This window comes from Rattus norvegicus, chromosome 8 (genome assembly GCF_036323735.1).
Source record: "Rattus norvegicus strain BN/NHsdMcwi chromosome 8, GRCr8, whole genome shotgun sequence".
Lineage (NCBI taxonomy): Eukaryota > Metazoa > Chordata > Mammalia > Rodentia > Muridae > Rattus > Rattus norvegicus.
The window spans coordinates 116,006,658-116,022,143 of record NC_086026.1 but is presented as its reverse complement, the minus strand read 5'-3'; the positions used below and the strand labels follow the sequence as shown (position 1 = coordinate 116,022,143).

The following is a 15,486-nucleotide window of genomic DNA, read 5'->3' as shown; positions in this document are numbered from 1 at the left end:
GTCTTTTGCTTTCTGCCAGCACCAGGCTTAGGCATACATGCAGGCAAAATTATTTTTCCTTCTCCCAGATCTTTGAGTTTCTCGATGAATTAAACCCAAAATTAAAAAGTAAAACCATGGGGTGGGGGAAGCAAATCCCAGCTGGAGAGATGGCTCAGACGTTAAGAGCACTGACTGCTCTTCCAGAGGTCCTGAGTTCGATTCTCAGAAACCACATGGTAGCTCACAACCATCTATGATGAGATCTGGCACGCACGCATGTGTATGCGTGCGTGCGTGCGTGCGTGCGTGCGTGTGTGTGTGTGTGTGTGTGTGTGTGTGTTGCAGTTTTCTTCTTATCCTAGATAGCTCCCAAATAATTGAGATTCGTAACAAGCTTTAAGGGCACAACAACTGAGCAGTATTACTCTACTCTAATCCTCTATGCTAACCTAACCTGGCTACCTCCAGCCAAGTTCCTCGTGCTCCTTGCATTTTATGGCTTTCTCTGGTTCAGGTATTTCTACAATGGTCTCTCCTCGACTCTGTCCTTGTGGCAAACCCCCACTTCCTGTCTCTTCTGCCCCCCCCCCCTAGGAGGAAGTCCTCCCCTATTCTCTTCCCTGCTCAGTCATTGGCTGATCAGCTAGCTCTACTGACCAATCAAGTAATAATTGGGGAGCAATGTTTATATAACATTGAGAAAGAAGATTCCCAGACTAAGGATTGCAACCAGATATGGGGACACAGACCATTTGAATAAACATCGTGTCTTTACACAATGCACAGTAACATTACGCCTACACATGGGAGCTAGAGAGATGGTTCAGTGGTTAAGAACAATGGCTGTTCTTCCAGAGGACCCAGGTTTAATTCCAACACCCACGTGGCAGCCCACAACTGTCTATAACTCCCATTACAGGGGATCTGGCACCTTCGTACATTCATGTACTAAAGCACATAAAAATAATCTTTAAGGGGAAAAAAAAAAAGCAAAACCACAGTGCTTGTAGCTAACATTTGTACTCCAGCCAAGTCATGATGGAAAGAAGTAATTTTGAATCCCAAGTGCGTCAAGCTTCGCTGCGTACGTCCTGTATTATCGAAAATTGAGACAAAGCAAGACCATCCACGTGTACACAAATATACTGCACCGAATATATTCGAGCTCAGATTATAGGTACAGTAGCCGCGGTTCGTCAGTCTTCTCATACAGATACGAGAATGATTTCCATATGTCTAGATATATTTGTCAAGCAAATGAAGAGTAACTGCCCACGTTCCAGATGGAGACAACCCATGATACAATGACACAGTTAAGGGAAACATCAAGAGAGGAATCTAATAGAGCTCTGTAACTCTCCTGAGTGATGAATATTCTCAGTATGGTATGTTCATAGATGTGTATCGGCGTTTGCAGGGTCAAATATCTTACACAGTAGCTATGTTGTGAAAAAAATTTCAAAGATAAAATATTAATATTTCATTAAAGACAAGCATTAGCTTTTAATTTTTTTCTTTCTTTTTTTCTTTTGTTTTCTTGCTTTTCAAAGACAGGGTTCCTCTGTATAACGCTGGCTGTCCTGGAACTCACTCTGTAGAACAGGCTGACCTTGAATTCAGACATCCCCCAGCCTCTGCCTCTGAGGGCTGGGATTACAGGGGTGTGCCATCCTTCCTGGCACAAGACAAGCATTTTCTATGGACTTTTTTTTTTCCCTGTAGTTTCATGGGTTTGTTGTTTCTTTTTTAGAAAGAGTCTTGTCAAGCTCATTGGGCCTTGAATTTGCTCTGTAGCTAAAATGACCTTGAGCTCTCGAGTCTCCTGCCTCCATCATCCAAGTTCTGGGTTTACAGGCATAAACCAACTTCAAAATCGATTATGAGGAAACATGAACTTTCGGCCTCAGTTACACACACAAGTTCAATGTTGTCAACTATCACAGTAACTTACAATGATTGCTTTTCAAATACTGAAATTGTATATCTGATATAAAGCCTACTTAGCTGTGGTGCATGTATAGGCATACAGGGTAGAATACAGACTTTATATTTAGTATATGCTGTTAAGTTGCATTTGCTAATATTTTATTGGCCTTTATTTCCTTCTGTGTTCATGAGGTACATTAGTAATTTTGTGTTTTTGCAGTATCTTTGTTTGGTCTTGACATGAAGGTATGTTAGTTAATTTTCCATCAATATAATAATATGCTTCAAGAGCTGGAGAGATGGCTCAGTGGTTAAGAGCACTGACTGCTCTTCCAGAGGTCCTGAGTTCAATTCCCAGCAACCACATGGTAGCTCACAACCATTTGTAATGGGATCTGATGCCCTTTTCTGGTGTTTCTGAAGACAGCTACAGTGTACTTATATGCATAAAAGTAAATAAATCTTTAAAAAAATTATATAAAAATTTTGCTTCAAGCAATTTCCTTTTTATAAGTCTGCTTAGGTCCAGAGAGTGGTCTCAGCAATTAAGACCCCTTGAGGCGGGGCTGGGGATTTAGCTCAGTGGTAGAGCGCTTACCTAGGAAGCGCAAGGCCCTGGGTTCGGTCCCCAGCTCCGAAAAAAAGAACCAAAAAAAAAAAAAAAAAAAAAAAGACCCCTTGAGGCTCTTCCAAAGAACCCACATCAGACAGCTCACACCTGCCTGTCCCTCTAGCTCCAGGGATCCAACCTCCCCTTGTCTTTGCAGGTATCTGCATGCACGTGCTCATATACACACACGAGAAAGTATTGCTAATCTCACAGCAGAAGTGTAATAGTCAAAACAGACTTAATCCCAGCACTTGGGAGGCAGAGGCAAGCAGATCTGTGAGACTGAGGCAGCCTGGTCTACAAAGTGAGCTCCAGGATAGTCAGGTCTACACAGAGAAACCCTGTCTTGGGGTTAGGGGGATTCTGGGGATAGACTAGTCTCCCCTTACTCTCCCCTGCCTCCAGCAACCTCCTGTGTCTGAGATTGCACCACTGTTTAATAAAAATCTGCATGTAGAGAAATCCTGTTTGGATGTGGCAATGAATCTTACTGCTTATTGTATCACACTCCTGAGTTTGCCTTTGTCTTAGAGTTAACTCCCCAGAAATGCAGTTAGAGACTGGCTAGGGAGATAGCTGAAGTAAAATGTTTGCTTACATAAGCATGAAGCCTTGAGCTGTATTCCCAGAACTGACATTAAAAAGTCAGGTGTGGTGGTGTGCACCTGTAATCCCAGCACCGAGGGGAGAGGGAGTGCAGAAGGATTAATTTCAAGGTTGTCTTAGTGTTTCTATTGCTGTGTCAAAACTCAGTGACCAAAAGTCAAGTTGGGGAGGAACACAGTTCATCACCAAAGGAAGTCAGAATAGGAACTCAAGCAGGGCAGGAACCTGGAGGCAGGAACTGATGCAAAGGTCCAGGAAGGGTGCTGCTTACTGGCTTGCTTCTCCCGGCTTGCTACCCAAGCCACCATTTCAGGAACAGCACCACTCACAATGGGCTGGGTCCGCCCCCATTGATCACTAGTTGAGAAAATGCCTAACAGCTGGGTCTCATGGAGGCATTTCCACAACTGAGAATCCTTTCTCTATGGTTCTAGCTTATTAGTCAAGTTGACACAAAACCAGCCAGTACAAAGATCATCTTCAGCTAGTCTTGAACTACATGAGACCTTGTCAAATATGTGTGTGTGTGTGTGTGTGTGGAGAGAGAGAGAGAGAGAGAGAGAGAGAAAGAGAGAGAGAGAGAGGAGGGAGAGAGGAGGGAGAGGGAGAAAGAGGAGGAAGAGGGAGAGAGACAGAGAGGGAGGGGGAGGAGGAAGGGAGAGGGAGGGGGAGGGAGGGGGAGAGGGGGGAGAGAAAGAAAAGGGAGAGGGAGAGCGAGGGGAGAGGGAGAGAGGGAGACAGAGGGAGCGAGGAAGAGAGAGACACAGGGACAGAGAGAGAGGAGGGAGAGGGAGACAGAGAGGGGGGAGAGGGGGAGAGGGAGGAGAGGGAGAGAGAGGGAGAGAGGGGGAAGGGGAGAGAGAGGGAGAGAGAGAGAGAGAGAGAGAGAGAGAGAGAGAGAGAGAGAGAGATGAGACACATATTTGGGGGTCGCTCAGCACTCCTTGACCTCTTTCAGAGCACTGGGGTCCCTCCATACTCTTCCCCGACCCAGCATTGATGTTGAGAGCATCGTGCCGCCCTGATACTTGGTCCCTGGATAGGTAACCTGTTTATCTCTTTTCCTCTCAACTACTAAGTATTTTCTCTTCATCGGTTATGACACTGTGTTGTAGCCAGTGTGGAGCACCAGTGACTGAATCCTTTAGGAATCTTGTCTGTGCTTTAATGAGCCCACGCTCCACCCTTCTCTCCGTTCTTGGGGACTCAGCCATGGCTGGAACCTCTGCACTGTTCCTTCTCCTGTTCCATTTTGATTATCTGATCTTTGCATTTCTCTACCCTTTCGGACTGCAATCCAAGGAGGACTTCCATGGCAAATGTTCCAGTCCTGAATCTACACTTGGTGTGCCTTCTCTGTCGCTCACCCCAGCAGTTAAATGTCTGTTGCATTCCCTTCTAATGGCTCTTTGAGGATGATTACTTCATGCCTGCCGCAACCTCTTCCATCCACTGAAGATATCCATTTCACTCTTAAATTTCTCTTTCAAGGCTGGTGAGATGGCCCAGTGGTTAAGAGCACTGGCTGTTTTTCCAGAGGTCCTGAGTTCAATTCCCAGCAACCACACGATGGCTCACAAGCATCTGGAAGGAGATCTGGTGCCCTCTTCTGGCCTGTAGATGTATATGCAGCAGAGCATTCGTACATTAAATAAAAGTCAATCTTTTTAAAAATCCAGGAATTTTACGTGTTGTTTTATTTATTAGTACACTGTAGCTGTCTTCAGACACACCAGAAGAGAGCATCAGATTCCATTACAGATGGTTGTGAGCCACCATGTGGTTGCTGGGAATTGAACTCAGGACCTCTGGAAGAGCAGTCAGTGCTCTTAACCACTGAGCCCTCTTTCCAGCACCATGCTTTGAAGTTTTTTGTTCTGTTTTTGAGAGAACATTTCAATATATAGCTCACTCAGGTTTGCCTCAAACAATTTTCCTGTCTCAGCCTCCCAAATTCTGCAGACTTACAGAAGTTTGCCACTACCCCAACTAAAAGTTCCTGTTTTTTGTTTGTTTGTTTTTAACATGCCTCCCCTCCCCTTGGTTTTTCATGACAGGTTTCTCTGTGTAGCCCTAGCTGTCCTGGAACTCAGAGATCTGCCTGCCTCTGCCTCCTGAGTGCTGGGATTAAAGGTGTGCACCACCACACTCAGCTTCAAAAATACATTATCTCGGGATTGGGGATTTAGCTCAGTGGTAGAGCGCTTGCCTAGCAAGCGCAAGGTCCTGGGTTCGGTCCCCAGCTCCGAAAAAAAGAAAAGAAAAAAAAATACATTATCTCGGGGTTGGGGATTAAGCTCAGCGGTAGAGCACTTGCCTAGCAAGTGCAAGGCCCTGAGTTCAGTCCCCAGTTCCGGAAAAAAAAAATTATCTCTCTACGTTATAGTCGAGTCTCTCCTGAATATCACACATCTACTGTGGGATTAGCAATGCTTTCTCATGTTCTTGGCCTCCCCAAAAACGTGATTATTTTTCTGATTGTCCCTAGATCCCGACCTTAGCCTTTTGATGAGTGAGGACCCCGCCCCTGACTCTATAAATTACGGAGATGGAATATCAGTGTCCATGAGCAAGAGTATTTCACCAGGCTTTGGGCCCAATTGCAGGTCGTCTTGGAGACAGACCCTCTTCTTCAGCAGCATGGAGAATTAGCTGCTCCTCTGGATCAGTAGACCCCTCTGCACTCAGATGGCCTACATGGCCTCTCTTGGCTTCCTCAAAACGTTTAAAACAGCTTGGATCTGCTCGTGCCTATAATCCCAGAGCTTGGGAAGTAGAGGCAGGTGGATCTCTGTGATTTTAAGACCAGCCTGCTCTACATAATGAGTATCAGGATAGCCTGGGCTACATAGTGATACCAGATAGATGATAGATAGATCGATAGATAGATAGATAGATAGATAGATAGATAGATAGATAGATAGATAGATAGATAGATAGATTAAAATTGATCTACTTTCCACATTTGCCTTCTTTAATAATTGCTATCTACTCTATGTACCTTCCTGGTTTTTTAGGTACAATTAGGGATTTATTTGTATTATTCATAGTTATACACATGCTGTATGTGGGGGAGGGGTGTGTATAAAGACTGGAGATCAGAGACGGGCACTGGGAACTGAACTCATCCTCTGTGAGAGCAGTATACACTCTTAACCACTGAGCCACCTGTTCTGCCCCAGAGATTAACGTATATTTTCCTGTTGCTCCTGTAAGTGTGAAGAGAAAGGAAGACCAGAGCCTGTGCCCAGCACGCCGGCCTGTCGTCTGATGGGCATTTTCCAGCTTCTCTGAGTGGTTGTTTCCTTGAGGTTTTGGGTGAAGCCTTGAAGCACTCAGCCCGTCATCTTATTTTTCTGAAGGTGATTTGATTCGGCCTCTTGACTGTTCAATTTTCCTTTGTCCTTTTTTTTTTCTTTTCTTTTTCCCTGCCCTTTCCTGGACAACTCTGAAAGTTGCCAAGGTAGGTGGTGTTATGGAAATAGGAAGGGAGTCACAAGGCTCAGAACCAGTGAGAATGGCAAGTGCTTTAAGGAAGGCATCGCCATAGGAGAAACAACCAGCAGAAAACCCAGGCTACAGGAGGAGGGGTGCAGACAGGGGTCCAAGATCCTATCACCGAAACATGCATGTAGAAACTGCTCCGAGAAGCATGTACCCCTCGCATGGGCCCACAAGGTAACTATAATAAATACAAAACAAAAGCCTGGCATGTTCACCTTCATTTCCTGTCTGTCTCCTTCCCTTTAGGTCACCTGGAGACCTCTGCAGGTCAACTGTTAATCACCCAAGGAGTAGCTGAACTATCTCATCCCCTTCAAGGCACAGAAATAAGTCTGACCTAAGCATGCAGTCACCTTAAACTCCATAAGCTGCCAAACCTCCAAGACAGAGACCACACCAGATGATGGCTGTTGTCTTTGAGAACAAGGCTGCACCCCAGAGCCCCAAGTGACCATCCCTAAGAGCCACTTTGTCCCCTTAAGCAAGAAGGACTTCTGTAGAGAGTCTTGCAAGGACCAGAACTGAGACAGGATTAAGGAGCCCACACCTAGACCATGCTTAATGATGCCTACCTCCATTTCTTGTCCCAGTACTACTTAAACCCAAAGTTGATTTCAGCTCACCCAAAATGGACTTGCAGTCTCTGGGTCCCTTAATTTGTTTCTCTTTGCACTGCAGTCATGTTGACTTAATCAGTCTTCTATTTTTCGCCATTTCTTATCCCTTTAATTGGCATCCTGGAGATGGGTGACCAAGCCTAGCTTGTTGGGGCTGCCAGATCAACCCCCGCCCCCCCCAGGGATTTACTCTACAAATTTCAGTGTCATCACTGAAGTAAAGCATGCTCAGTGGGCTGGGGAAGGGCATCTGTGCTCTGGAGAAGTCAGAACTTGAGTGTCACATTTCCGGCCCCAGCTGGATGAGCAGTGTCTCTGCAGAGAAATGGGGCTCTGACTGAGCAGAAGCCTGAGCCACTCAAAGTGCAGGGAGGCCAAGAGTCAACGAGAGGGTCTGCCACTACTCAGGCAGGGTAGGGGCAGGTCTGTGCAGAAGGGACACTGGCATCAGTCACTGTCTTGTCACCACAAGGAAGATCCCATTTGTTTCCAATTGTGGGAACCAGAAGTCATCTCCAACTGAGAATTAGGAGTTAAGGGGTTGGGGATTTAGCTCAGTGGTTAGAGCGCTTGCCTAGCAAGCGTAAGGCCCTGGGTTCGGTCCCCAGCTCCGGAAAAAAAAAAAAAAAAAAAAAAGGAGTTAGAGATATGGGGCTGCAGAGACGGCTCAGTGGTTAAAAGCGTTTGCTGCTCTTAGAAGAGGGCCTGAGTTCAGTTCACAGCAGCCATTCCTGATGGGTCATGACCACATATGGCCCAGGTTCCAGGAGACCCAAGAGCCTCTTTTGGCTTCCACAGACACCTGTACACACCTGCACATACCCTCACACAGACATAACCACAACACATGATTTTTAAAAATTCTTTTTGTTTTTAAAAAAAAAGAGTAATTTGAGGGGTTGGGGATTTAGCTCAGTGGAAGAGCGCTTGCCCAGCAAGCACAAGGCCCTGCATTCGGTCCTCAACTCTGAAAAAAAAAAAGAAAAGAAAAGAAAAAAAAGAGTAATTTGGTAGGGGAGTCATAGAATGACCTGAGTTTACAGTGGGATTGAAGGTCTCATACAATTCCAGTGTAGGTACAGAAGCAAGCAGCACCGGATGTGATGACACACGCCTTTAATTCTACCACTTGGGTGGCAGAGACAGCTGTTGGAGGCCAGCCTGGTCTCCAAATCAAGATGAGACAACCAGGACTACACAGAGAAGCCCTGTCTTGAAAGGCAAAAAAAAAAAAAAAAAAAAAAAAAAAAAAAAAAAAAAACCAAAAAAACAGAAGTCAGCTCAGCTGCGCCTGTGCGCGCTGGCACAAATATGTTTCCAGACTGTCCACAGAGAAGGCCGGGAATTTTTTTTTTTTTTTTGCTTTGACACAGAGTTTTGCTACAGAGCTCTGTCTGCCACGTAGGTTGGGCTGGCCTTGAACTTGCAGCAATCCTCTTGCCTCTCCCTCTGAAGTGCTGAGATCACAAGAATGTACCACTATCTCTTTGGATTTGCTACAACTGGTCAACATTGGCTACTGTTTTTTTTAACAAGCACCAGTCTGTAAAGTCTGTATCTTTGTTACTGACACTGATTACCTTGTAGCTCTCTATTGAGATGTAATTAACAATGTGTATGTTTAAGGTATACAATGAGATGCTTGCAAGAGACAAAAATATGTACCTGACCTTCAGCCCTAAAATGTGGTGCTTAAGGCCCAGCTCAGGAAGCTGAGGCTCAGAAAGAAGTGACATGGCCAAGTGACAGTGAGAGGCAGAGCCAAGGATCTGACCCAGGCTCAGGGTATCTTACCCTGAGACACCGAATGTGCGACACAGGAAGGCAAGAACGGAGAAGTCAGTGTGGGTCTAAGACACCAAGGCTCTGAACAGACGCAGGACGAGGCAGTCTTATATGGAAAGACCTAGAGCTCAGAGACCCTCCCTTTCTGTAAGTATGTTGGGGATAGCAATATCCAGACAGGAAGAGGGGCCTCCTAGCCTGAGCTACCTCTTTTTTTTTTCTTTTTTCTTTTCTTTCTTTCTTTTTTTTTTTTTTTTTTTTTTTTCGGAGCTGGGGACCGAACCCAGGGCCTTGTGCTTGCTAGGCAAGCGCTCTACCACGGAGCTAAATCCCCAACCCCTCTGAGCTACCTCTTGATCTTAACCACTACCTAACCCTAATCCCACCCTGTGGACAACATGTCATAGGAAGAGTCGTTCAGAAAGCCTAGCTCTGGCAGAATCACCACTTACAGAGGAAAACAGAGCTAGAACTTCCTCAGCTCTTAATCACCTGAGGTCTGGCCACTCACACTGTAGAATCTCCCACAATAGCCAGATGTGGAGAAGAGGTGAACCTAGTCTCCTTGGGGGGCTCAAGAGAAAATGGGAATAAAAATCTGTTGTGGGGCTGGAGAGATGGCTCAGTGGTTAAGAGCACTGACTGCTCTTCCAGAGGTCCTGAGCTCAATTCCCAGCAACCACATGGTGGCTCACAACCACCTGTAATGGGATCTGATGCCCTCTTCTGGTGTGTCTGAAGACAGCTACAGTGTACTCATATGTAATAAATAAATAAATCTTTTTTTTAAAAAATCCGGTGTGGCTGGGAGGGGTAACACATTAATCCCAGCACGGGGGAGTCAGAGGCCAATGGATCTCTGAGTTTGGGGATAGCCTGGTTTACAGAGTTCCAGGATAGCCAGAGTTACATAGAGAACCCCTATCTCAAAAAATTTAAAAAAAAAAAAGGAGGAGGAGGAGGAGGAAGATGAGGAGGAAGAGGAAGAGCGTCCAGTTTAGGTATCAAGTTAGACTCAAAGCTGAGGATGGAGATGAAAAGCCAGTCCAGCAAAGACACAAGGACCTAGGGTTGCCACTTCCCCGGAGCTAGTAAACAAAATGCCAAGACTTTCCCATCATGTCCTCCCGGAATATTCGTTAGACAGAAACTCCACATGAATCTACCACCTCATTGCTTTATTGGGAGGGGAATACATTCGGTCACAATACAAGGCCCTGAATCCAGCAAGACCTCCAGCTCAAGATGCATCTGGCTGGCCGAAATTCGGTATTGGCCCTTGATGACACCCCGTGAAGAGCAAACATGGCACCTCCAGTAGGACTGGATGGTCCGGACAGCCTTGAGCAACCGGCAGTACCGCCTGCGGATGCGCCACATGCGGATCCAGGCCTGCAACCTGACGACTGCCCACTGCTCCTGTTGGAAGGTGTCCAGCACAGACTGCCGCCTCTTCTCCATAATCCTTGTCAGTATCAGCCGCCACCAGCATTGAATGATCCAGGCTCTGAGGGCCGCGTGCAACAGCCCCCGACGTACCAGGGTGCCGCGCCACCAAGCTTGGATCTTTACAGCTTGGGCCTTTTCAGAAAGCTCCTGGTCTTTTTGGGACTTGCAAAGAAAAAGAGGGAATGCTCATTGAGTTTCCTCATCTACCTCAGCACAAGGAGATGCTGAGAAGGGCCCTGATTCCCTGTCAATCACTGCCTTTCCCTTCTTCCCTGAAATTCATAGCTTTGGTCAGGCCACTGGCTGGGACTAGAAGACTGGGTTGGTGTCCTGCCTCTGTCCTTCACCCTCTAGCTTCAGGCCACTAGCAGCTCGACGTGTTCCTTGAGTCTCAGCCCTGACGTTCCAGCTTTCCCATAGACTAGGTTGGCAGGCTGAGAGCAAAACCTGTGACCCTATGCACATGAAGTGGTTATGCCAGGCTGAGTCTGCCCACCTACCAGGTCCCTTGCGATTAGAACCTTCTAGGGCCTCTTGTTCATTTGTCCCTTTTGACTCTCCCCTAGTCCTCGACCTTCCCCTCACTTGTTGAGCCCTCATGTTATGTTTCTTTTTCTTTTTCTTTTCTTTTCTTTTCTTTCTTTTCAGAGCTGGGGACCAAACCCAGGGCCTTGCGCTTAGCAAGCGCCCTACCACTGAGCTAAATCCCCAACCCCTCACGTGATGTTTCTTTCAACTCATACAGCCCAATCTTCTCTTCCTCATTCTCTGTCTCGTCTTCTCTTCCCACCCTGCCCCCATTGCGTGTGGTGTGTGTGTGTGTGTGTGTGTGTGTGTGTGTGTGAATCTATGTGTGTGTATGTGTGTATGTGTGTGTGTGAATCTATGTGTGTGTATGTGTGTGTGAGTGTGGATGTGTGTAGATGTATGTGTGTGAATGTGATTGTATGAGTATGTGTATATATGAGTGTATGAGTGTGTATGAGTGTGTATATGTGTATGTGTACACGTGTGTATGCATGTGAGCATCTGTGTGTATGTGTGTATGTGTGTGAGTGTATGTGTATATGTATGTGTGTGTATGTGAATGTGTGTATGAGTGTGTATGTGTATGAGTGTGTGTATGTATATGTGTGCATGTGTGTATATGTGTGAGCATGTGAGTGTAAGTGTGTATGTGTGCATATATGTGTGAATGTGTATATGAATGTGTGTATATGAGTGTGTGTGTGTATATATGTATGTGTGCATATGTGTGTGTGTGTGCGTGTGTGTATATGTGTTGGGTCTATGGAATTTTTGCTGGCCTCAACCTCTCTCCTAAGTGTCTCAGCCTCCCATGATTACCTGATGATTTTCACACTTCTCATCTTAATTAACAGGCAGACATATGTGCAGAAGGGTAAACACACACACGCAATTCTAAGCCAACTTCCCAACATCTTAGCTATTCTATTCCATAGACCTGTTCCCTGAGTCAGCCCCAGTCCCTTGGTCTGAGCTGTCAGGTTTCCAGCTTCATGCTAACATTGTCTGCTTTCCACTTCTGAACCAGAGTTTCAGCCCAAAAATGAAATGGGAGAGAGTGGTGGTAAGGAATTGTTTGCCCCAGCTCTGAGCTCTGGACCATGCAAAGGACAAGGGCTGGAGGAGATACCGAGGCCCAATCTCCTCCTACCTCTGCCTTCTCTGTTTCTGAGGACAGATCAGCTGGCTCCTGCTTCTCCTGAGGATCATCATCAGTGGGTGCATTAAGTTCTTCAGGCTTCTGCTGCTCCTCATCCTGTGCTCAGCAATTGGGGAAGTCAAGGGTGGGGCTGCCATCTCCCCTCACTGGTCTGTACCCACACATCCCTGACTTCCAGAGCTCCCCCAGACTCTCTCATTTCCCATTACATTTTGTGAGCCAGGGTTTCTCTGTGTAGCCCTGGCTGTTCTGGAACTCGCTCTGTAGACCAGGCTGACCTCAAGTTCAGAGATTTGCCTGCCTCTGCCTCTGCCTCTGCCTCTGCCTCTGCCTCTGCCTCCCGAGTGCTGGAATTAAAGGTGAGTGGCACCACCACACAGCTACTCCCTTTCTAGACTCAGGAATCAGAGGGTCCCCTCATCGGGAGACCTATGGGGACATACAAGCATAATGTGTCTGCCCTCTCTTGCTCACCATTGTTCACGCATGGATTGGGTGTAGATGGTTCAAATCCCCTCAGGTCTGTGCTGCTCCAGCGTTGGCATGAGCAGGAAGCAGAGGGGGGTGGCCCATGATGTCATAAGGGTGGCTGTGACTCAGGCAGCAGTTGGGTCACTCCCAAGGAGAAGGCAAAGTGATGCCTGTTTGCTTGTTTGGTCTTTTTCTGCCATAAATAACCAGAACCCTGGCTTCAAGGCCAGAATCACCAGAATCACTGGAATCATTGCTGTAAAGGTGTACAATGAACCATTGATAACACTTCGTTCACATTTTTGAGTAATCAATGATTTATTTCATGATTTATAGTCTGCACATACCTTTAGACAAGATGGGGCACATTCAGGGTGGTTTGGCCATAGACTGCTTATACCTTCAAATACTATATATCAAAAAGCAGTAAGTTAAGTCAGACATAGTGGCCTATAATTCCAGCACTCAGGAAGCTGAGTCAGGAGGATTGCTCTGGGGTCAAAGCTAGCTCAGAGTCTCAAAAGGTAAAAATGAGTTGATCTTACCTGGATACATCTGTAAGTAAAGAAACCTCAGATCACTGGCTACATCTGAGCAATATAAGAACAATGATACATGGATCTGAACATGAACGCAAGGGAGGCGAAGCATTTACACAACCACTGGTGAGGACAGAGGCACTGGATGGCCAACATACCTCACCCACCCATCCAGCGCCCAGGAGACCCCAAGAACCAGCCTAGCCCCGTCTCAGTTCTGGGTTGAGCGTTCTTTCTTCTGCCCTTAGAGATGACAGGGATGCAACCCGACAGTGAGAGACAGCACCTACACAAGGGGAGCCCTTTCAGCTGCCCTTCCCACCTCCCAAAGACCCATCTTGGCAGCCTGAGGCCTGGAGTTCATTCGGATTCATGCTCCCAGGAGTCACTGGGTAGTCCTTGCAGACTGTGCATGTTTAGTATAGAGTAGGGGAGCATACTGAAGGGAGGGGGTCATGTCGTGAGGATAGATGTGTCAGTGTGAAGTTAACAGGTGAGGGAGCTACGGAAGGCAGGATGTGGGCATAGGTTACAGAAAGATGCTTAGCCTCTATTTGGAAAGGGTAGGGGACAGGATTTTGTGACAATTTTTTTTTTACCTCTCAAATCACACACATACAGAGAGAGGGGGGAGGGGGGAAGAGAGGGGGGGGTCATTTAAACTAAACTTTTTTGGACTTTCCAGACAGGGTTTCTCCAGGTAGCCCTGTCAGTAGACCAGGTTGACCTTGAACTCAGAGATCCGCCTGCCTCTGCCTTTAAAAAGACCTTTAAAGAGGTAAGTTGGCTGGAGAAATGGCTTAGCAGGTAAGAGACTGCTCTTCCAGAGGTCCTGAGTTCAATTCCCAGCAACCACATGGTGGCTCTCAACCATCTGTAATGGAATCTGATGCCCTCTTCTGGTGTGTCTGAAGACAGCTACAGTGTACTTATATATAATAAATAAATCTTTTAAAAAATGCTTTTAAAAAAGGAGGTAAGTTGGGGTCCGCCTCAAGGTCCTTAGGTCACTGACGTTGCTTCCCTTAGGACAAACTATTGCAGGGTTCACCCTGAGTCTCCGGCTTCTTACTGAATGATGTAATCTCTCATACATATGCTCCTACCATCTGCCACGAGCACCTCACCAGAGGTCAGCTGACATTGACAATGAGCTACATTAACACAGCACGTTCTAAGAAAACACTGAGACCCTGATCAAGACACCTATGGGGCCGTGATTCTGGAAGGAATAATTGCCTAGCGTGACTCCGATTCCTCAGTGTCATTCTGGGTGGGAATGGTGGGAGATCCAGACATAAGAGACATCTGGGGGAGTTTACAGTCCCAAAGAAAAACTATTTTTTAAAAAGACATTTTTAAGCAGCTGGTGCTATGGCTCAGTGATTAAGAAAAATATATCTGTTCTTGCAGAGACCAAGCCTCAGTCCCAGCACCCACACTCACGATTGCCTGTGAGACCAGCCCCAAGGGATCATTGTCATCTGCTGGTGTCCCAGGCCACTGCACTCACCCGACATCCACAGACATACAAGCACACACAGACGTAAAAATAATGAAGTACGTACAGAATTCCAAGATCTTAAAAGGGATGCGCCCAGCTTTTGTTTCTGAAAGCCGTGGAGATGAAGCGAGTTTCTTCTGCTGCCTTTCCAAGTCTAGCACTTTGTGATTTGTTTTCTGTGACTGGGACCAAGTCACTTTGATGTAGGGTGATTCTAGGAAGAAAACCATGTGTTCTTCGTAACTGGCCGTGGAGAATGCTCATGGCTATGCTGCGGGCGATGCAGACACTGATAAAGGTGGCCGTATCGCTCTGGAGTTAGAGGTCTGGGAGACCAAGTAGCATTAATACAGTGCTGAAGGGCTGCCAGAGACAAAACTGCCTTTTACACTAGTCAGCACAGGTGCTTGTGCACTGTGTTCCTGAATACTCACTGGTTCTGGAATAACCCAGTCTAGACTTGAAGTCCCCAGTAGAAAGACAGGAACCAGGTACTCAACCTCGGTGTAGAAGAAAGAGTATAAGACCACTTGTCTTTAAGGGAGAATTCTTCACATTCCACAAAACTCTACAGACTTGGAAGGAGAACACATTGTCTCTGACTTTGTGGTGGGGTCAGGAGCGCAGGCTGGACGTGAAGTGAAGGCCAGGCTTCTCCCTCTCTTCCCAGGACACAGTGGGTAATGAGCTCAGACAAAACACCATCTCGCACCCTGGGAGTGCTCTTTCAGCCAGGACTGAACACGGATGAGAGAAGCCTGGGAGAGTGGCACAAGTCCTGCAGGACCAGAAGACAGGACTTGCTC

At 46.6% G+C, this 15,486-nt stretch overlaps 1 protein-coding gene across 2 annotated transcripts; it reads right to left on the bottom strand.

Annotated features, from left to right (window-relative positions):
- Nucleotides 1-10,193: 10,193 nt before the first annotated feature.
- Nucleotides 10,194-14,063, bottom strand: Iqcf1 (IQ motif containing F1). Of its 2 annotated transcripts, NM_001109361.1 has the most exons (3): nt 12,641-12,690; nt 12,158-12,262; nt 10,195-10,641 (listed from the first exon to the last, which is right to left on the bottom strand). In NM_001109361.1, exons 1-3 carry the CDS (start codon nt 12,641-12,643, stop codon nt 10,201-10,203), a joined length of 549 nt encoding a protein of 182 aa, NP_001102831.1. In that variant the 5' UTR covers nt 12,644-12,690; the 3' UTR covers nt 10,195-10,200. The 2 variants fall into 2 exon arrangements, with proteins under 2 accessions (XP_006243900.1, NP_001102831.1); XM_006243838.5 differs by lacking the exon at nt 12,158-12,262 and having other exon boundaries at nt 10,194-10,641; nt 12,641-14,063.
- Between the last annotated feature and the right edge of the window lie 1,423 nt (nt 14,064-15,486).

Excerpts from the sequence above, each read along its gene's own strand:
- Iqcf1 (NM_001109361.1), bottom strand. Across the intron at positions 10,642-12,157 it reads CAGAAACAGAGAAGGCAGAG|TCCCAAAAAGACCAGGAGCT; the intron begins GTAGGAGGAGAT and ends TTTCTTTGCAAG.